The sequence below is a fragment of the Scomber scombrus genome, chromosome 24, assembly GCF_963691925.1.
Source record: "Scomber scombrus chromosome 24, fScoSco1.1, whole genome shotgun sequence".
In the NCBI taxonomy this organism is placed as follows: Eukaryota; Metazoa; Chordata; class Actinopteri; order Scombriformes; family Scombridae; genus Scomber; species Scomber scombrus.
In genome coordinates this window covers 3,361,817-3,384,789 of record NC_084993.1, presented here as the reverse complement: position 1 = coordinate 3,384,789, position 22,973 = coordinate 3,361,817, and the positions used below count along the sequence as shown (strand labels likewise).

The window sequence follows — 22,973 nt, the reverse complement described above, 5'->3', positions numbered from 1 at the left end:
TAATATAAGCTTTTCAATGAATCAAACAAACATTTAAAAAGCAATAGGCACAGTTTGGATCCTTAAATGATACTTGACATATTTATGAGACAGAAAATGTAGCAACATTTTAATATACATATACATTTTAAAACATTTCATGGTTCAGTTCTGATCGAGAGAAGGCACAAAGCAGAGAAATCCCCTCTACAGTTACACTGAAATGTTTGAACCATATAAAACGTTACATTTGCCAGGCTTAATGTTTTATAAATTCGAAAGATAGTAAAGAAAGGTCTATCTTTATCTGTAGGCTGGGAAAAAAGCATTGGAAGTGGGCATTGATCTGTTTCCATGGCGCCATTACCACCTAGTCACTGACAGGGAAAAGTCAGTCTTTTTGAAAGCTTATTCACAAGCTTACATTAACACAAAAAGAAAGACTTTCTTTTGGATGTTTTGCTGAAATTTGGAGAGAGAGAAAAAAAAAATACGTAGGATGGTTGTGTTTTGGCCACAGGCGAAGTGATGCATGTTGTTTGTTCTCAGGAGACAAAAGAACCAGTTAAGTCTGGGTATCATTAGGAGCTCTGTTTTCTTACTTTCCACTAAAATGTTCAGAGGACATATTTCACAGCACACAAAAAGTCAATAGAAACAGACAACATGGAGTTTTATGGGATGGCAAATAAAACTGTGGATGAATCTACCAGTTTTTATTTTTAAATGGAGCCGTTTCCATTTTCTGAAGGTGACTTTGTCTTTGATAACGTGCAATTTTCTCACTAGATATGACTTTTATTACTGCAAGAGACACACATTACATTTTGATGGTAGACTAAAATATATGAGAGGGCAGAAATACATGCATGTATATATACAAATACTTTCTCCCCGAGTGAGCAGTAGTTTTACCCTTGGCAGGAAATGCAGCACAAGATCAAGTGTTTTGTTACAGCATATTTCCAGTTTAAGTTAATTTGAGCACAGGGAACCCAGTGTAATTAAGTTCTGAGATTAATACGTGGAAATGTATTTGGTTTTTGTATCCTTCCCGCTTAAGCACAGGATCTAAATAACAGAAGAGACTGCAGACTAGCATATGAATTGAAAAAAGAAATCAAAGGAATCCCTTACTCCCTGATGCAATTATTTCCTATTCACATTAGTTTTTTTTTCCTCCAGCCGATGACATTAATGACTTTGAGCAAGGGGGTATGAATCAGGGCTCTGCATGGCACCAGTGGAGAGAAGCTGATGGGCACTTGTAAGGCCGGCAAAATATTCCTCATACTGTGCAGCTGTTTGAGATGCTGTAAAATAAATAATTCATTTCATTCAGTTTTTCAGGTATTTTCTGACATTTATAACTAAACAGGTTTACTGTATTTGATCAGAAAGAGTGTTAAAAAATATTTCAGGCAGTAAATTTGATTAAAATGTTAATGAACAGTGCATTTAGAGAAATATCAGATTATATTATCTACCGTGCAATTATTAATAAAATAAGAAGCAAAAAATGTGTCAATCTGAGATCATACAGTCAGGCTCATTTGAATTTTCTGAAATCGCTGTAGTCAAAACTCACTGTGGCGTGTCCGTCCCTTTGCCTTTCAGAAACTCCACTCTCGAATCATGGACCTGTCTGCGGCAGATCTGCTTCTGGAGCCAGAGAGAAGCAAGGCCTTCTTACTTTCCAGGAATACAGACTCTCCTTCCAATGTAAGTTTGCATGATTCATACAGGTACCATAACTGCACCCCCACCCCTGCTCAAGCAATCATTACAAGATATTAAAATACAGACCTAACTATGTAAAGCCGCGACCCTTCATCTGCTCTCAACAGAAAGAGCTGGCAGTATCACTTGGCACTAAAAGGAATAAATCCTTGTCATATTACCAGAAAACCATCGATTGAGACTCACCGTCAGTAAAAATGACTCCACAGGACACTGTGGTACATTAGTCATCTTATGAATTATGCATTAAGGACAGAAAATGAATTTTACCCTTTTACCCCTTTGAGAATGCCACCTGATAAACTCTAGTATGTCCTATGAAAGGGGAGAAAGAGGAAGTAAATGAAATAATAATGGCCGAGATGTGATTTATCTAGATGTGCTAAAATACCACATCTCCTTAAATAGGTTGTGTTAGATGATACACACAAGTGACAACTATATGAGATTAGTGGAATAGAAATTGACATGGATATATCTCATTCCTTATCTTCTCTACTCTAACTTTTTTAAATAATCTACTTGCAGTCACAGCTATCTTCTGCAGTGAGATGCTAATTGGAGAAACATCTGCTGAGTTGTGGCGACTGCACATGAACATTTGATTGATATATTTTTTTAAGTTTGCAAAGTGCAGTGACTTGGAATTTCTGGAAACTTTGCCATAATATTTGATCGGCCTGTCAAGTCTGTTAAATACCTTTAATCACAAAATTAACAGCAATATAGCAATTAGATATGCAACACTACCTGACAACTTACACATCAAAATACTTTTGATGGATAGTCACAGCAAAATCTTTTGACGTTAAAGGAAGAGCTTCACACATTTCAGTAATACTTGCAGGATTTTCACTTCAATTTGTATGCAATATGTACGCTACTGGAATGTCACGTGTCTTTTTCTTTTATCCCATAGGAGATTCAGTTGAATGGAAAGTCAGGCTTCCCTGTGACCAAATGTCTGAGCCAGCTGAGTCTGACAGTGCCAGCGCCTGTATACCCACGCAGCAGCTGTAGCAGTAGTGAGTTGTCCCTGTCAAGTGCATGCAGTGAATTCTCCAGCGGCTCATACACCTGGAATGATGGACGCTCCTGTGGGAAAATGGTAAATCCCCTATAAAGCTTGACAGCAGTTCCACAAAACATTAACAAGTGATTGCTCATCGGGACCCATGTTTTAGTTTCTTAATGAACTCTTAGGGTTTTTATTGTGTGTCTTATGAGACCCTTATTAATCCCCAATCTTCATCTAAGAGTGTGCTGACTACAACTCTAAATGGAGGCAGGTTGATGAGGTGTAATAACAGGGCTCAAGATACATAAAATGTGTCCTGATATCTGTAACCAGTAAATAATTAAAGACATAGTTGTTGCCACTATGATGGTATCATTGCTGACAGCTTGGAAAAATGACTTATGTGAACATCTGACATTTTAAAAGTCCAAGCAGTTTTAAAATCTTGGCAGAACAGTTATAGTTACTGTGATCATGACAAATAGTATGCATGAGTCCACATACTGTGATTCAACTTGTGTGTGCTTGACCCTGTCTTTCTGTTTGCCTTACAGTCATCTCTGACCTGGGAGAAGAGGCTGAGTTTGGGTTCTTCAGCCCCTAGTAACATCTGTGCCCCCCTGGAGGAGCAGCTGCCCACGAGGCGCAAGGAGAGCCACATACTAGAGGGACTGAGAAAGCTACAAAGGAGGAAACACAGGTCGTTGTCAGCATCCAAGGTCTCCAAGTCAGGCTCCAAAGACTGCATGAACTCAAATGAGGGCATCTACTCCCTGGGTATCAAGAGCAGCAGCAAAGGGGTGTCCAAGCCTACACAAGTGGGTAGAACTTTAGCCGTTGGGGGCAAGAAGTTCTCGTATGATTCTGATGATGCAGATGATGAACTTGCACACTCAAGCCGTGCAGATAACATCCCTACCAAGGACAGCTGGTTTTACTGCAAGAGGCTTTCCCACAGTATCTCAGACAGTTTATGTAGCTGGGAGGGGATACAGGACAGTGGAGGTGGAGGAGACAGTAGCTCAGGCCCAGTGGCTACAAAACAGCCCACTGGTTATGACTCAAAAGAGCGTCCTGAGAAACTCATGAGCTTCATTAACAGTTTTCTCCCTGAGGGAGGGCGGCCATCAGCTTTTAGTAAACCATCCACGCAGCGTTTCATCCCTTCTGATGCAGAGGGTCCCAATCACCTCTCTGACGTGGATGATCCAGAGGAGCTCAACTCTGAGTCCAGTGACATCCGAATGTCCTTCAGCAAGCCAGCAGAGCAAGCAGAGAGGGGCCCAAAGAGGCTGTACAGGGATGCGGCTAAACTGCTTGCACACCCGTGCTCACGAAGGGACCAGGGACGCACCCAGTCTGCAGATGGGAGGCCAAGGCCTTTCAGTCTACTTAAGGAGCCTAAAGGGGCCAAATGTACTCAGTCTGAGGAGAGCATTTTGGCGATATTTGACGCAGAGGGAGAGCCTATTGAACTTTGTGCTCAGAAACTTGCACCAGGTGCTGGAGCTCGGAGAGACATTTCCAGTAGCAAGGTAGTGGCTGATTACGCAGAGCTAGTACACCAAGAGAGACCAACAAGGCAAAAATCAGCAAATGTAAGAAACTACACTGTTCTTGAATCTCCGGAGAAGCCATCTGAATATCTGATCAAGACTAGCAAAACAAGCAATAGCAGGGAGAGTAGTGCAGAAAGGTTGTCAATGCAGTTAACCCCGCAAAGGAAACTAATCAAACCACTGAGCAGCCGAGCTAATAAAGGCTATTCCATGCCTCCCATGAATGACTCTGCTGGTCCCAAGTCCAGTGGCTCAAAGATACCCAGTCAAAATAAATCTTTGGGATCCCCACTGAGACTGTCAAAGGGCACCACCACTGAACCAAGTAACAGTGGAAACTCAGGACCCTCTGGTCAGGAGAAATCCCCCTGCTCCCCTACAGTTAAATTGTCCAGGTTCATCAAGAGCTCACAAAGCCCAAAGGCAGTAAACTCCAAGCTCCCCAGCAGGTCAGAGTGGAGTAAGGGCTCTTCCTCCAGTTCCCCACACCTCTCAAGGAGGCACCCGGAGTATGCTGACAGTGGCGAGCAGCCAACCAGAGACAAACACTGTGAAACCATGAAAAATAAACTCAGGTCCCCTTCTCCTCCTCCTCCCCCGGGCCGCACCACCTCCTTACTGATCAGACCAAATTACGAAGGGTCGCCTCAGGCACATAAAATAGGGGTGGCTCAACCATCCACACCAAGCACTGTGAGGGGCCCTCCCCCAAGTTACCACACCTCACTTGTACCAAATATGCAAGCTACGCTACCCATCAAGGATAAAGACTGTTTAGACCTGGATGCAGGCTACGGAACTGCACTTGCACCTCAGAAACTGGTTGACAAAACCAGTCAGCACCTTCAAAAGTCCCCCGCCATGACTCAGACACCTACTAAAGGCACTTCAAAGCGGATGACCATGAAAGACTACCTCCCTTCTGCAAACTCAGGGTGTGCTCCAGAACCTGAAAATGCACCTAAAAGCTCAAAGAATGTCCCTCCTCCCTACAGTGCCCTCAGAGGGTCCTCACTTCAGAACTCATTTGCAAATAAGAGAGGATCTACCCATGAAAATGTCCCTCAGTCTGTGCAGAAGACATCTGTTGGTTTACCTATATTGCTTCAGGACACCCCTCAAGGTAAAACAGAGCCACAAAATGGCAAAGCTGTAGTCAGCCCACCCAGTTCAGTTATGCTTTCACCTAACTCAGCGGAAAAAGCCTCAAAGACTCGTATCCCAATGGGGTTTAAAGCGTTTTTAAAATCTCCCCCCAGCCATAAAAATAGTTCATCTATACCAGGCAAGCAAGAGAAAGATCATATCAACTTAGTTTCCAAGGAGACCGTGACTTCAAATGCTTCTACCCAGTGTGACAGCTTGCAGCCCGTGTACAGTATTGATTCACCACCCAAGATGTCCATTACAGAGGGGAAAGGTGAAGTTCAGTGTAGGTTACTGGAAGAGGAAGTATGCACTGCTGTTTTACCAGAGGAGGGGGACGTTTCCGATAAAGGGAAAAGGAGTAGTCAACTTTTCTCTAGATCCATATCTGTTACTACCAAACCTCATCTAAAGCCGGCCTTAGGAATGAATGGAGCCAAAGCCCGTAGCCAGAGTTTCAGCACCAACTACATGGAGAAGCCCAACATCAATGCTCTGGATGGGCCGGGAAAAATCAGAACTCAGATCATCACTAACTCAGGCGAAAGGGGGAACTCTCTGTCAAGACAGAGTTCCTTGGAGGTTCCCAGTGTTGGGTTAGCAGAGAGCCCTGTTCACTCCCCGAGGACGAGGCTTAGCTACTATGGAGGCATGACAGGGTCAAATAGTCACAACATACTCCCTGAAAGAACTTCTAAAGGCACAGTGAAAGGGGATGCAGTCACCTCACCCTCTCAAAAAGAGGTGCGCAGCTTGCCGATCAGTGACAGGATTGGTTTGAGGAACATCCGTAAGCCAGCAAAAGTTGCCTCCCATCCACAGTTTCAGCCTCCATCCTCTTGTGAATATAGTTTAGATAACCCAGTGACTGCAGGCATAGCAACCACCCCTAATGAGTCAGACTTTAGTAGAGAAGTCACAACCCAGACGGACTCGTCAAATATACCCCCAGATATGGAAGAGAAAAAAATCAGTCCAACAGTCTGCACTATTGAAGAGAAAGTCATGATGGGAATTGAAGAAAATCTGCAGAAATGTCAAGAGCAGGAGAAGGTCGCTGCTGGTGAGTCTAAACAAAAGACAGGCCCCTCACTGGCAAACTGGTTTGGTTTCCGTAAAAGCAAACTTCCAGCTCTCACTGGTAAGAAAGCAGAATCCCCCAAGGCAAAAGAGGAGAGGAAAGAGTTAAAGATTGGATCAGTGCTTGGAGGCAAACAGATGAAGTCTGACAAGAAGAAGGATAAAAAGAAAAATGATATCCAGCAGAAAGACAGTCAGGAGGTGCAGAATCTGTCTGAGGTGAACAACAAGCTGAGCTCCATCATGGACCATTGCAACAATCAGATGGGTCAGCTTACCAGTCAGATCCAGTGTACAACAGCCTTTATCGGCAAAGACCAGTTTGTGAAAGAGCTTCTTGGCAGGTGGGTACAGCATCTTTTGTCATCAAGAAAATCAAGAATTATAATTGATCAAATGCTATGATGCTGATTACTTCCTGTCACTGCCTTATCAGAGTTGTCTTTCTATCCAGTGAATCGCCACTTTAAAACAAATTGTTTGTTCAGTTAAATTAAACATGAACCATCCCTGCATTAAACCTGTGTTCAGAGAAACTGACAAACAGCAGCTGTCTGTTTGAGTTATGACTCCACTCCAGTGAGCATTAGCAGTTCTTGGACGAGCATCCAGACACATAGTCAGCACACTCCAAGTATCTTCAAGCCAGAAAACCTCCACATCTTGTCAAGCCCTCACTTCATTGATTCGCCACTTCAAATCACATCTGACAGATTCTTATCCAAAGTACCTGCAAACAATCACTTAAGAAGGAGCACATCGCAAAGCTTTATGAACAGTGGTGGCATTTCTGTGTATGTATCTCTGCGTCTCATGAAGGAGAAAGCGCAGGTCAATGCAATTTATCAGCTGGTTCATTTTCTATCAGCTGAGTCCATAAATAAGGAACTGAGCACACAGACATAAAATACAGATCCAATCTTATCTCCTCGCAGGACCGCTGTGAAGGGCAACTTTGTGGCTGCATCGCCACCTGGGATCTCTACACCCAAGAAACACAGCGAAATGAAGGGAGATATGGAGATTTGTCCAGATACGGCTGTAAGTGAGCAAACACACCACCATACTAGAACTCCACTGACTTTAACTTTAACTCTTTGTCGAGCTCCACATATTTGCCTCTAACACACACATACAGTACATGCAAATTCCCACAGGGTTTCACACTTATGCAGTATGTACATGCTCGCACGCACATCCACAACAAAGCCGCCTCTTCAACATCATATCCCCCGAAGGCTCGCTATTGATTCACATTGTGTTCTGACTCAGCCTACAATTCATCGCCTACTTTTTCATCATTTACCCGAGCCGATGCTGTTGTTGTTTTCACAATGTTTTTAAAACTATATCTCATGCAGTCACAGTTATCAAGCCATGCATGTAATACAAAATTGAATCAGGCTTTTCTCAGTGGCTTTATTTAAAAGAAAACAAAAAACATTACTTCAGTGCACTTTGTAAGCAAAAGGCTCAAATTATGACCTTGTAGATTGTATCCTTTATAATCTGTCAGTCAAAAGACCAAAAAATGATGGAGAGCCTGAAAGCTTGAGAGAGCCTGAAATAAGCAAGATGGCAATAAAATAAAAAAAAGAAAGTAAAAGGAGTGAGCTGAATGGAGGAAGAGAATGACAAAAAGAGAGTCTCACTGCATAATGTAGGACATTTAATCCAGATGATGTGGGATTTCGATAACATGGAAGAGCCCCTTATCGGAGGCACTCAGTTTGACAAAGGGGCCATTTAATACCACCCTCCAAGCCTTCCCTCTATCTTCTCCTCACAGAATTACAACAAAAGAGGGACACTTTATGACCTATAAGCTCTTTTTGCACCACCCGAAACCCCTTTTTTTCTCCACGAAATAACCCAATTAAAGTACAGCAGGAAAGTATGACAATTACCTTACTTATTTCTGAGGGAAACTTTTAATATTTCACAATGCCAGAAGCTTGTCTGTTCATCTGGAAAGTCATAAAATACATGAATCTGTAGCTGCTGTGACTGATCCTCTTCATTCTCACTTTTTCTTCAGTAAATTGCCTCTAAAGAACTTTCATTGATGATATATGTTATTTAATTTAAGGGTATACTCGTAGAAGTGTATGTGTATTCTCAATATCATTTGTTTTTTGTACAATTTTAGACCCTTCTAATGACTCAGAAGATCAACCTGAGGGCTGAAAATGAAGAGGGACGCATCCCAGACTCTGCTTGTCAAGACCACATGATAGGTAAGCTGATGTGTTACTTTTGGTTGTACTGTAACATTTCACTAAAAACAGGGAATCTGAGTCATTATGCACCAAACTTGAAAACAAAACTTTGTGAAATAAACCCTAATGATGCGTAAATTCAAATAAACCAATTATTTTACATAAATAAATCCATGAAATAATAAAAAAAGTAGATAATTTGCATTACAAACTAACCAAAGTGGTGCTCAAATCCTCTCTTGTGTGAAATGTTTCTTTTACCAACTTGCATTTTGATGTTCTATTTTTACTGCTCCAAAAGTTCATGGTGTCTGTTTTAAGCCACCGATTTTCATATTTACCGTTTACCTCATCCGGTGCGGTTGTTTTCCAAGCGGCTTACGAAAAGCTGCCACTAACCATCACGAATCAACCAGTGCAACAGAGCATTAGCGCATTTTACAGTTGTGATTTCCTGATGTGATTGACAGCTCAGTTCCTTTGCCAACTGATTCTCCACCCTGCCAGACTGCCATTACTGTGGGGAAATAGCAGCCGCTGCAAAAAAACATGTTGACAATCTAGTCAGGTGATTGATGTGCGAGGTGCGAGGGTGATATTTTACAATGCCTGAGCAGCTAAGCAAGTGAAAAAATAGATGCATCAAACATTTTGTGCGAGACGGGATGATGATTGTTATCGTTGCAGTGCGACAAACTGACATTGTAGTATGTAATTCAGTGCAGGGAGGGAGAGGATGTAACTGCTGTTTACTGGATGTGGAGTACAGCGGGTTTGTCACTCAGTTGTCAGTGGGGGTTTTTGATAAATTGTCTCAGTGATCCGTCTCAAAGGTCATATTGACTTATCCCTTGAAATAAAGCGACATGGCCCGGCATGAATTGAGATTACTTGAAAAGGGTCCTGTTTTTATAACTTGGGGCCACAGTCTTTTGAGAGAGAAAAAAATGGACTTCCTAGCAAAGTTTTCTTTGTTCTGTTGTTAAAAAGCCAGGATATTTTCCCCAGGAGTCCAAAATGAATGCTACTATTGCAGTTGGATGTGTAAAAATGCAACTAATTGCTAATAAGTGAATGTCCCCAAGTGGCCCTAAACTAGACAAACTTAGTACTTCCTGTTAAAAAAATGTCATAAATCAATCTTGCATTTTTTCTTTTTTTTTAGTAACTGGCTGTAAAAGTTGGTTAAAGTGTCTTTGCATCATAGTTGGCACTGTTTATATCTAAAAAATGCACATTGTAGTGAAATTTAAATGGACTTAAACTTCACATCAGCCAGTTCTTATAATTAAATTAACTTGTAGGTATTAATCTTTACAGAACCAGAAATGTGTGCTCAATTGAAGATTTAGCTTAGAAGTAATATGGACTAATATGAACTGTTTTAGCTTAAGCTACTTTCCATGGAGTATGACAATGAGCTCACGATGGGTTACGTACGGCACCAAAACTAAAATGCTTCATTGTTTTGGATACACACTGGACTGCCTTTTTGTTATTCTGCCAGCTAAGCATTTCCAGACACAATGAATTAAATATTTCATAAAGGTTTCAGCTGCGGCCACTCATAGCTCCTCACCACTGCTTTAATGTCACATCTGTCCACAGTGCAGCATGCATAGGCCAGACAAGCACATCAATCATGTAAATAGTTTACATCCAGCCAGTTTATGACGCAAGCAGCTTGAGCAAAATCCATGCTCAAGTTATGAATGTGGACTTTGAAGTTCACTCTTCGCTGGTCAGTTATTGTATATTAGCAGAACTTCGCTTGAGGCAGTGTTTTCTTCTTGTAAAGGGACAATAAATAACATTTTGACTGGCCCATAGTCTGAAATGACCGTAATATACTTTATCTGCAGGGGTTTGATGGCGTTATTGATCAATACCAATGATTCAGAAATTACTTCACCAGGTGCTGATGTGTCTGTGCTCTGTGCTCCGTTCTGAGAGGAAAAAAACACTCTAATATTTGGGATTTTCAAACAACAAACAAAGCTACAAGCAAGCAACCACATCATTTTTTTAATGTCATTATCACAACATTTTGCTGTGGATGTTTCTGCTGCATCTCTGACCTAGGATACCAGCTTCTCTTGTGGAAACAATTTGTGTCCTTTGTTGTCGACACAGAAATATCCCCTAGATGAGGTTATAGTTGCTAGTGATGACTTTTTCTTTTGTATTAGACGCCTCCTCATTGCATAAAGCCAATTTCACACTGTGGAGGTATCAACAAACTAGGTTTCTTCCTCCAAATTGTGGAGGTTGTATACAGAAGTGATAGGGCGGTTGTGAAAAACTAGATTATGTCCAGTTGTTGTTGCCTCTGGGTACAATTACTGTGGCCCTTGTTAGGCTGCATTCACACACCAAATCTGGCAATGTGTGAAAAATGGAAGTCCTCCCTTTCATTTGAATGTGGGTAATGTGTTTACGCTGCAGGAGTGGGGCTTGAAACACAAACTTTAGCTGAAACACATTCACAGTGGATGACTTTGCAATGAGAATTGTAATATTTTCAGATTTGTAAAATCCTGTGTGTGAGTTTTACAAACCTCTGCACAGTGTTTTGGCCTTTGATAAATCCTTTATTCTGTATTAGCATTATTCTGTAACTCCAACGCAACTTTCTGGATCATATTTCATTGTCTCACCACTACCTAAAACAACACGCCCTCACTATTGTAGCCCCCCTGTGTCACAGTGCCAGATTGACAGATTTGGTCTGAATGCAGCCTTATAGTTTGGCTTTAGAGGATATTTTGAACTGCCAGGCTTGGCATTCAGTTATACAGCTGTGTAATCTATGGCACTCTGTCTTTCTTTTTCTCATGCACAAATAAGCATTGTGTGTTATTTGTGTGTCAGCTGCATCACACATTTTTTACAACTTTTTTAAACTTTTTATTCTGTTATGAATGTCCTCAAGTGACTCACAGTTGATAGGCTTACAAGTAACAGGCCATCTGTGTAATGAATATAGTGCATATGTACATCCAGTGAGTCATTTTCACAGGTTCTGGATGCAGAGTATGGTGTCAAATGTCAAAAGCAAGTTAGAGAAAAACAAAAAGTAGAGACTAGAGTTACTGTCCTTGCAGTTGTCCAAGAACTCCTCAACTCTCAGAAACACGAACAAGGAAGCTTGTTACTTTATAATTCCCTCAGCTGTGTAGATATTGATAATTGTGTGACATTCAGAGGAGGATGAAGATGCTGCTTTCGTGTATCACTAATGGCACCCAGAGAAAGTCTTAGTAGGCTAGGTTTATCCAAAGACAAGATGGATCAATAGTTTTAACTTTGGACCCAAGTGTAAATGTTAAAATAGGAATAAACTGCTACTGAAAATGTGCCCTTTACCCTTCTTTCACACTCCTTTTTGAAAGTCAGCTGTGATTCCCAACAGTATTCAGAGAAAACTTTTATTCATAGAAGGAAATGCTCATGAGTAGACTGTTTGTGCTCCTGCATCCCACTGAGAGGAGGTTATATAGTTGAAAAGCAGAGCTTGTCAATATCGATCCACCGCTAAAAAGAAAAATAAAGAAAAAAACCCCAAAATCAAAACATGCCAGCCTGTAATATTTTGAGAGACAGGACTGATGGCTGCAGAGGATTCATCTCCAAGCCCAACAGTGGAAGATGTAATGAAACAGAATTGACTTTCACCTCATGTTTACGAACAGCAACAGCAAACTAAAAGCGTGTTTCTTTCTAGCACTGATGAGACATTACAATCCTTTTTCACTTTTCAAAATTCCGTCTTAGCCAAAAGATGCAAACTGCAATTAATTAGCGATGTAACGGTTGCCCGTTATCATTCTCAGTTACAAGGACCTGAGCCTTGCTGCATGGCCGTCCATCTGTTCCAGCCTGAGTCAAGGCATTGCAAACTGTGGTTTCTAAACAGCGTCCATCTGTTGCTACTCGCCATCCTCTCTCCTGATTATAACCAGCATGCTGTCTGATGAATCACAGGAACATGTCATTGACTGTTTAGTTTCAAATTGCTAGCAGCAGGTGCTTTCTTGTGTTATCACATTAAAGTATTTTCTGTCACATTAAAATTATTCATCTGTCACTACAGTGACAACAACAAAAGCTTCCCCTTTCATGGTGCATCAGGATAGAGTCAGCTTTTCAGTGGATCATTTTAATAAAAATGCTGTCTTTTCTCTCCTTTCCTACCGGCTATGTATCTGAACCCACTACAGATGCCCTCTATACTCACGACCCCTTCCGTTGCATGTGAATCCAAGTCCTCCTTTCTTCTCCTCTGTTGGTGACCCGTGCTTCTCCCAGATATCACACTCCTCTCCCTGTCACTTTAGGCTCCGGCTGCCAGATGAGAACCCTGGATAGCGGGATCGGCACCTTCCCTCTCCCCGATTCCGTCAACCGAGCCAGCGGTCGCCACATCCCTAAATCTGAATCCAGCCCGGATGCGGTGACCGCCGGCTCTGCGGAGCTCGATCGAGAACCTCCCTCTTCTCACCCAGACCCTTCACAATCCGGTGTGAAAGTGCCTTCCCTCCCAAAAACCTGCCCGCATGCCCCCAAAAGCATTGGTCACTCCCTTTCCGAGCCCACTGTGACCTGCAGCAGCAACACCCAAGACGCCCAGAGTCGCCTGCCCAAATTAGCAACTTCAGGTAAGTCTGGAACCGCTTTATGCAATGTTCGACTTTTCTGAACATTTTCTCGAAGATACAATGTGACAATACATCATTAAAATTGTGTCTTGCACAATATCCTAACTTGTGCCTCTCATGTTCATTAGCTACATAAGTTGAAAAATATGTTTTTCAGAACGATAAATCTCTGACAATCTTTGAAAAACCCATAAAGAAGGTATTTCCAGAACCTCAAAGCTTCTTTTAACAATCTGGATAAAAAAGAAATCATCTTCAGCACAACAAAAAAGGTTGTTTTTCCCCCTAAGACCAGGAACACTTGCTCGTTTTGTACGACACAAGAAAAATCTGACCCCCTGATTGTGTATGAAGATAATAATAACTTTGATGTATTTTCTGGCTGCCATCATTGTGAGAGTTACAACTTGAAAATAAGTTTTCAGGATACTAAGTTGACAAGCCCTAAGTGTTGTTTAAAACTGTCTGGGTTTTTATACATTTATCTTTTTATCTTTCAAAAGAACTAATGCTTATAGCTGTTAAACTCAAATGTAATATTAATACATGAGAGGCTCACACTTGTAATACGCATCAGTTTTTTGTCCCATTCTGCCCTGCAAGACCCTCATTGTTAGCAGGTCATGGCGACACATGACAAAAAAGCTATAATTCCTTTGTGCTCTATTTGCTTTCCCCATGAAGGCTGAGAAGGAAGATAAATTGAAATGCATGTCTTTAAAAAGGTACCGTTATCATGCAAGATTGCAAAGTGACAAGCTTTAAAAGCCTCAGACAGTTTGCTTTACCTTTCAGGGGAAAGTGAAATATTGAATGTCACTGTACTTTATGTAAGCACATTTTTCTCCAGAGCACTTAGGGGTTGTAATCCCAGACAAGCACACAAGATGAAGTTGTTAGGTTTATTAGAGTCTGATTAAAATAAAAACCTTGTTTGTTCAGCTAATTCTGAAGCTAATGCATCAACACTGACAACTAATGCTCAGCTGAGATGACAAAGGACTCTGTGTCCTTATAGAAAACCATGCAACCACAAGCCCCGAGGAACAGCAGCAAATGCAATTAGATAAGCATGTCAACATAGCCATAGATCATAAAAGCGCCTTCTGCCTCTGTGTTCATAACAAAATGGTAGTGGGTAGGATGCAATCAGATGGCTGATTAAAGCTACAATAACACGCAGGGATGAATGATCACACCCAGGGATTTATTCTTATAGGACATTAGCCTGCATCTACTTCACCTTGGTTTCACAGTGGCACTGCAGGAGACGGACAGAGAGAGAGTCCTGTTGAGTCTTCCCTGTGGAACAAGTTGATTAGAAGAGCTTAAATGTGTGCAGTACATCTTTATCATATGTTTTAACTGTCTATGTCATTATATTGTAAAATCCTAAAACACACAAAGCATAAAGATACTAGAAAAGAAAAGAATTGTCTGTCACTTTGTCTGCCTCTGAATATACAAGAGAAAGAAGGTTAAAGGACTTTTATGATTTTGATGCAGATTTCTCCGATGGAGATGAAACATCGGCCAACAGCAGCCTGTTATTGTAATGCTGCTGAATGTTAAAAGAGACAATTAAATCGGCGTCTGTCCGAGACAGCAGTCAGCAGAGTGATAATAAGGCTGTGCTTCGTCATTTGGGGAAGACAGCTGAAAGCTGTTATATCTGGGCTGCCAGGAGTCATGACTGCTAACAATTGCAGGGTGGACACCATTAATGTTTGATAGCTGGGATATTGTGTGGCTCCATTCATATATGCAGAAGATGGATGTGTAGGCAGTAGGACGGGTTTGGGTTGAATGTCTGTGTGGGATGTGCTCATCCTGTTTTTCATTAGTCTTTCTGCGGAAGGAAATATTGTCACTTTAGAAGAACTCAAATGATGTGTTTCTCCTCCTACTGTCTGTATTCATTGCATGAGGTGGCCATGTGGTGGATAAAAGTGAGTGCATATGTGTGTGTGGACTCATATTTATGTCATTTACTGTGCAGTGTGCACCACATGACTCACGTCTCTTTTGTTTCTTTTGACCCATAGATGCAATCAGGACAAAGAGGTTGAGTCTTTGTGCCCCACATAGCAACATCTCAGCTTCCACAGAGGACAAAGAGGAAGAAATAGAGAGGAAGATGACATCTAAGGACCATGATATGGCGGGTGTAAGTCTTTTACATGAATCAATGTCTAAATACACATATTTGCAGGATAGATTTCACATTAGATTTTTTTAAGCAGAATGAATCATTGAACAGCTTGGTGTTCACATTGACAGGACGTAATATTTATATTTATGTTATAGGAAGCATAGACTAATACCATAGCCACATATGCCACATGCTTGTCCGTGAGAGGCATTTTGGTGGACACTATCTCTTTAAACTCTTCCTTCTTTTCTGCACCCCTGGCCACACACTACTGCTGATGAGTCTTTCAACATCTTATCTAGGTTTTAAAGTGACTTTGGCTTTCTGACTTTGGACAGGAAAGAGCCCTGCGAGTGTGCACGTACTCGGGAAGCAGCAGCGACACCGAGACTGAACCCGAGGGACCCGGAAGCACTTTGGGCTCGCCACAAAGGACCCTGATCAACAGAACCAAAAAGAATGAAGCAGGTGTGGTTGAAATTTGTATAGTTACCAAATGATTTTTTCACTTTTTGTCACCTGGGAACACAGGAAGTACAGTTTCACTAGCTTTCTTACTGCAAAAGACTTTTTTATTCAAACAAATTTCTTCATCATCATTATCACAGTGGACCAGAATGAGGAGACCCTGAAGAGAAGCAGCGTGGAGAAATCCTTGTCTATCATGGACTACTATCAGCATGATATGTTCTCACATCTGGAGAAGGACAGCAGGAGGATTTCCCAGTACAACTTGTTGCACAAAGAGTCATCCCTCGATGGCAAAGCAGGAGACAGACTTAGTGTGAGTAATAAAGCAGCTTGTTGTTTACATCTAATGAGTTTCAACTCATAAAATATTCTTTGCAGGCATGCTGCTGATTCCTTTACACAGTGTATTCGTCTCGTAAAGGATTCTCATTTGCTGTGCAGTAGGTGTGGGGGAGATTATTATGCAATATGTCCAAGCTCTTTTATGAGTCTCATTGATTGATTGATTATGCTTAAGAATACCAAATGAAGGAGATAAGGTGGTTTGCCTTGTGTTGATTTTTCCAGAATAAATCAATCCGCTCATTTCATGGAGGCAGATTGTGATAGAAAGCCAGGCAGCTCCAAGGTGTAGATGTCTGCAAGTTTATACAGTAATGGAGGGAATGTATGTGAGGTGGTGAGAGTCAGAAGAAGAAAAAAAAAACAACCTTCAATGAAGCTCTTCCCAGACTACACTGTCACAGGGTTTGCATAATGTTTTACCCTCTCAGCAGAGGCATGAAGATGAATAAATTGAATTTTTACCATTCCTGTATGTCATAGACGTCGGCAAGGAGACGCTTCAGATGGTCGGAGCGAGTCCCATTGACTTGCAATGTCAACTATACCTTTGAAACAGCTCCTGAGGCAATAACAAATTCTAAAACTCCAGTGGGTTTTTTAAAAAGCCCAAAGTGAAGGTTTTCTTATAGCGGTGGGATTGTTTGGGAATTTTCATTTATAAAGCCGTCTAATTGCTTTCGATCGGCTTGCCCTCTTGTGTCAGCGGGTATTTGCCTACCAGTATTTAACGCCACTGAATGACAAATGAGGATCATAGACCATGAAATGGCCTCTAGCATGCTTGGCCCGGCTCTGTGGGGCAGCCAAACTCTCCTCTGTTGCACTGCTGCCACCCAACACCCACCCTGACACAAAAATCTATACTATGAAAAAAAAAGGATCTGACTCAACAATTGTGTATTTAAAAAATGAGAGTTTATTCAGTGTGCTTTGTTCTTGACCTTTGGTGTTACCCTTGAACTCAAATCAGGATCAAATATAGATTATTTATCGGGTGTTTACACAAACACATTTGAATGATTATGCAGAATTTCTACATGAAAGGTAGAATTGACTTAATGCATCTGCTTTAATTTGTACTTAAGGCAAGAGCAGCCATCGTAGCAGTAGTAAAAACACATTTAACAATCTTTGTTCATTACCTACAAGACATGTGACTGGAGGTTTGGTAGTTAGTTAGGTAGTGTTAAAGGAAGTGTCCTTAAGCAAGCCACTGAATCCCTCTAAGCTCCAACGGCAGGTTACTGTAGCTGGCTCCATGGTCTGACCGCTCTGTGGAATTGAGGTCAAGCAAAAATGAGAATTTCAATCAGGTGTTATGTTTTTGTGCGAGGCAGAGTCTCGCTCTAACAAAGAGACTTGCGTGAAAGAGGGGTTTTTGATTTTGATCCGTGTCCCAGCGGAGAGGCAGCGCATCGAACGGGAAGGGCTGCTGTTCACCCAAGCTGCAAGCACAACTCCATTAGCTGACATGCAGGACACGAAACACAACAAACGAAGATCTGTTTGTCTCATCCTCAGATCTGTCCGTCATTTAATTGGATGCGGTAGGCTACGTTTCCCAGAGTAGCCTAGTGCTTACAAGACACCAACATTGAGGTCAAGAGTTCAATCTCCACATGCCACCTGTCAAATGATTAAGTGCATTTACTCAAGAACTGTTTATATACTTGACAGTTATAGTTACACAACATGCACTGTATTGAAAAAAGTATGTGAACAATCCACAGAAGGTTTAGGTCAAACTGTTTCTGAAAGTGCTTCACAGTTTGTGATAATCATTTGGGAAAAGCTTTACTGTTAACAAGGCTCACATCGGAATGCTTCTTCTACCTCTGGACCCCGACACTTGCTATAAGTTGCTTTGCACATTAGTGTCATAGTGTAAAAAATGGATCTTTCTTACAAATCTGTCAGTGCAGTAAGAATATTTACACTTCCTGTCTCCAAAAGAAATCAGCTTACTTCAAAAATGTTCTACAGATGTCAGTCACACACTTTGGTGGTTTAGTACCGAGACACGTAAAACTTTTAGAAAATATCTAAAACCAGCTGAATTTCATCAGAAATGGGTTGGAAAAATCTTGTAGAAGACTCTTTCAGTTGTTTGAAGACTTTTTGGACTGGTGCAATGTGGTTGCAATGGTTTTATAACCGCATGATCAAACACAATGGACATGAATGCTAATTCTGCAGTTTCTCTGTTTTTCTGCTAAGTCAAAGTTAATATTTATTTTGACAATAACCTTATGCTGTGACCCGACCGTAATGATGGATGACTACTGTTGAACCCAGTTACCCTACATTATTCTCTAGAAAGAGGACAATCCATCTGCATGTCATCACCTCCTCACCCCTCACAGTGCACATCCATACCTGTGCGGCCGCTCTTCTTTTGTCGAAGCTCGGGAGCCTTTGACTTCGGAGACATTGTCATTGGCAGCAGTTTGGGGAAGTTTGCTGGCTGGTAGCGGCCCTTTGTCAAAGCCCGGTGATTTAAGCGCCTTTAATAACCTTTCGCAAACACTCAGGAGAGTGATGTAAAGCTCAGCGGCTCCCATCAGAGCCCTCACAGCCCATGCTGGCCTCCCATTCATCATCCTGACAGCACCTGACAGCCCTGCTAACGGCGCCCGCCGCCCCTTCTCCTTCTATCCTCTCCCTCCTTAGAGTCTCTCTTTCTCCCACGTGTCTTTCCTTGTCTTCCTTTCAGTTTTGCCTCTCTCTATTTCTGTTTCTCTCCTATAAGTCTCTCCTGTTCTTCTCAGTTGACTTCTCTCGCTTTTGTTCTAAACAGTTTTCCTCTGTCCTTTCATTTGTTTTTTTTCCCTTGAATTCCCCACCTAAACTTTTCTCATTTTTTCATTTCTTTTACTGCTTACTCACTCTTTTTCTTACACCTATCCTTTGTCTACATGAAGGAGAAAGAAATTGCTGCAGGTAAAACATCAGAACTTGTGCCAAGGTGTAGCATCAGTGAAGTTATAGGAAGGTTCCTGAGGTTTATGTGACCCGGGTCCAAAACCAGCAAACAACATATCAGCATGCACAGCATCTCTCCAAGCATGGAACAGCTTGTTACCTTGAGCAATGATTACATGGCTGGGGAAAGAAAACATTTCAGTTGACATGTAATTTGAAATAGGGCCAGTGGATAACCAAAACTATATCAGTGCAAAAAATAAATATCAACCAGAATATGCACTCCCCATGAGCTGCTGTCGGATTGATAGCATAGGTAGCCAACATGATACAGGGAAATAACCCAGAAATAGAATATGAGAAACTGCCACTGCGATCAAATCAATGGTGGCGAGACAATAAACAGCATTCATTTGCATTTATTTCTCACTGTTGTGCCCCGCGTCAGGTAAAATTATGGTACAGCCTTCAGGCATGTTTTTTTATCTGAGTTGGTTGAAATTCTACCAATAACAACTGAAAGTAGCAATGTGACTTTTCTAGTTATCTTCTTTCCTTTTCTAACCTGATGGGGCACAAACCAACTCCAGCTGTGACACCTGAAGCAGACACAAGATACCTTGATATCTGAGCGGTCTGAGAACATAGTGTGATCTGCATCTGCTTGAACATTCATTGAAAATTTGACAGAAATTGTGACTATCAACCATTCAGCTAATCAGTTTACGTGATCTGTGACTCTGATTTTCCAGCAGAGGGGGAAAAAAAGAATGATTTTCATCTTTTATTCACTCATTTAAATCAGGATTAACACAAATTTGTCACTTGCTGGTCTGGTTTGTCATGCCTGATGTTCAGTGAGTTGAATGCAAAGCTGTTTCTATTTCTTAACCAGCTCATGCAACAATCTCATTATATGCAGAGCATGGTTTGATTACCTTTATTTTGCATGCATTATCAATGTTAAATATAATACACATTTGCACAGTTCTACTAACTGTATAAGTAAAAAAAATCAAGGTAAAGAGGAAAAACTACATACCAGCAGGGGGAAAATGAGAATATAGCAATATGTCTTGCTCAAGTCACAATAAATGACCCTTTCAAGAAGCTTTTGTAGCAAGTAGATCTACAGCATTTGAGTTTAGACATCCCATTAGTGACACGTGATGCAGAACCAATTGCAGATTTGGCCCATCGTGTTTTTAAGTGGGAAGCTCTCGCTCAGATGTCTGCCTGCAGTCTCAGTTATGTGTGCGGTCATCATTTTGGCTGAACCCGTAGGTAGTATAGAGACCTGCTCCAGGAAGGTTCGATCTGCTGGTAATTGTCTTCCTCCAAAATCAAATCCCATCAGTGATAAGACAACCATTCCCTTTCTTTCCTTTCGCTTCCAACCAAAAGGAGATATATAAAGAGGGGAGTTAGCTGATACCTGAAGATTGTTCTTCACTGTCACATCGCTCTGCTAATCACTGATCCCCATCACATCACATCACGTTCTTCTGTTCCCCGAGGCCATAGAACAACGATTTTTATGGCTGACAATAATCTGACATAAAAATACCAATGCTATGAACAGTGGTGTGTGGGTGTTACGTCATTCTAATCTGCATTCAACACCTGTGCTTAATTCAAGCTTGTCCTCCACAACTACAGAAACCTGCTCAACATTTCATATCATATGGGAGTCAGATGTCACCTTTGGGCAGTTTTGAACATTTCCCCTTAACATATCTTTTGATTCTGTCCTGTGTATTATTGGACTTGCTACCAAAGGTTATATCAGTGCACATTAATGGGGCTCGGTGGGATTTTAAGGGTTTAAGGTTGAATCTGTATCAAAACACAACATCAAGGTATAAAGGGATTATGTATTTTTTACGGTTGCCTTTTGAGTTTCAACCTCAAGTTTTAAAGAGGATGTAAATAATGCAAAACTATCTTTAATACGTGCACACAAATTTACATAAAGTCACTTTGCATAAACTTCAGAACGTTTTCAGAAAGCCTTAATAAAGCAGAATTCAGTGCATGTTTCAGTTCGAATAAGGGACAACAGATTCTGTTCTGCACCCGAAAACCTCTAGCTGTCTTGCTTGTCTTCGTTATACAGCACCAATACCTCTCATACTTGGCCCTCTAGGCTAAACGAGTCCTCCTGGTTTCACCCCAGCCCCCTAATCACAGAATAGCTTACACCTGGGATGGCAGGTGAATGCAATTAACTAGCTGGTAGAAGAGGAAACAAACAAGGCTTCAAACAAGCCCTCGAGGACCTGGGCTGAGAACTACTATCACTATTGTTTATAGTCTCTCCCACCTACACATGCAGTCTAACGTACAGCTGGATTCAAAAACTTCATACTTGCCTCTGTAGAGCTTGTCAGAAGTCAGTTTGGGGAATGCAGAAAAAAGGGACAGTTTCATCAAAATTTAATTATCGCTTTATTTCACATCTCTGGAGTAAATCAAACTTTACATGAGATATATTAAGTATTCAAATGTGGATGTGTTTCATTTTATAAATATCAGTAGTCTTTTATCACTGCTACCATTACCACTATTATTATCACCGTCACTGTCAACATGCTCTGAAGAAAGACACTAAGCCCAGTGGAGTTGCTCATACAGCTGAGATCTTATTTTAGATGGGAAGTGCATGAGTACAAGTGATTAATTAATTACCTTTAGTATGGACCGGGAAAATACACCAGAGCTATCAAATGATGTTTCTTATTATAGACTAGTACATTCAATGTGGTGGTAAATGGAAGAAATTGGAGGAAATGTAACAACAAATAAAAGATGCAAGAATTTTGTTTAGTCCTCACAAAATGATCTGATGCAGATGATTATTTTACTACAGCAGATACAGAAATGATAATTTTAAGAAACTTGCCAGCAGTATGTGTTTTAATGAATGTGTGAGGCTTGCATGGGCTCAGATGGAGAGATCATTCTCCTACATATTGCATTTGATCTTTGGTCTGCTGGCACATTAGCATTTCGGTCATGAGTCAATGACTTGCAAAACTTGGCATGTTGAGGTTTGCATCACTTTAACAGCTCTCCAAACTATCTTTCTGATGCAGTCCTGTTTATGTGTTCATGCTTCAGATTGTTGTGTGGTGTAGTTCTCGGTTTTATGTCTGAGGGGAGATACACCTCGCAGCAAAATTCTAAATGGTCGAGGTTTGGAGTGTCCCTAGAGGTTGCCGGGACCCTCCAGCTGTATATTTACCCAGGGAAAATACCTGTGTAGATAGCCGCTCTCCTCCCAGCTTAGATTTACTGAAGGAAAAAAGTAGGTACCTAGAGAATTGTGTTTACAGCCTCTGAAGAGGAGACTGAGAGCTGATTGCTTCAGTAGCTGGCTTCCTAAAGTGCCTTTTCAGACTACAGAAGAGATCACGAAGAATACTCAAATAGGTGGCACATCATACTGTAAACAACTTATTTTTAAGTTTACGTGCTGTTTTGTTTTCCTCTAGATATGGTTTGACTCATAGGTCATTATCAAAGATGTGGCATGGAGTCACATGACAATAAATGTGCATATTAAATAGCAAATTAGCAGCTGGTTAATGCAGGGTTATGCATTTTGCTGTTGAGTCTAATTGCTGCCGAGTTGCCTTGAAAAGCCAACAATCTGGGTTAGTGATAACAGCTACAATGATATCA

The 22,973-nt window shown here is 41.2% G+C and overlaps 1 protein-coding gene across 1 annotated transcript in view; it reads left to right on the top strand.

Moving 5' to 3' along the window:
* Nucleotides 1-22,973, top strand: part of LOC133976330 (nck-associated protein 5-like) — a 130,569-nt gene that overhangs the window by 106,747 nt on the left and 849 nt on the right. The window contains exons 11-19 of the mRNA XM_062414514.1: nucleotides 1,597-1,701; nucleotides 2,639-2,827; nucleotides 3,292-6,866; nucleotides 7,458-7,563; nucleotides 8,672-8,759; nucleotides 13,079-13,399; nucleotides 15,445-15,566; nucleotides 15,890-16,019; nucleotides 16,160-16,335. Coding sequence (XP_062270498.1) covers nucleotides 1,597-1,701; nucleotides 2,639-2,827; nucleotides 3,292-6,866; nucleotides 7,458-7,563; nucleotides 8,672-8,759; nucleotides 13,079-13,399; nucleotides 15,445-15,566; nucleotides 15,890-16,019; nucleotides 16,160-16,335 — 4,812 coding nt within the window. The remainder of the gene's footprint in view (nucleotides 1-1,596; nucleotides 1,702-2,638; nucleotides 2,828-3,291; nucleotides 6,867-7,457; nucleotides 7,564-8,671; nucleotides 8,760-13,078; nucleotides 13,400-15,444; nucleotides 15,567-15,889; nucleotides 16,020-16,159; nucleotides 16,336-22,973) is intronic.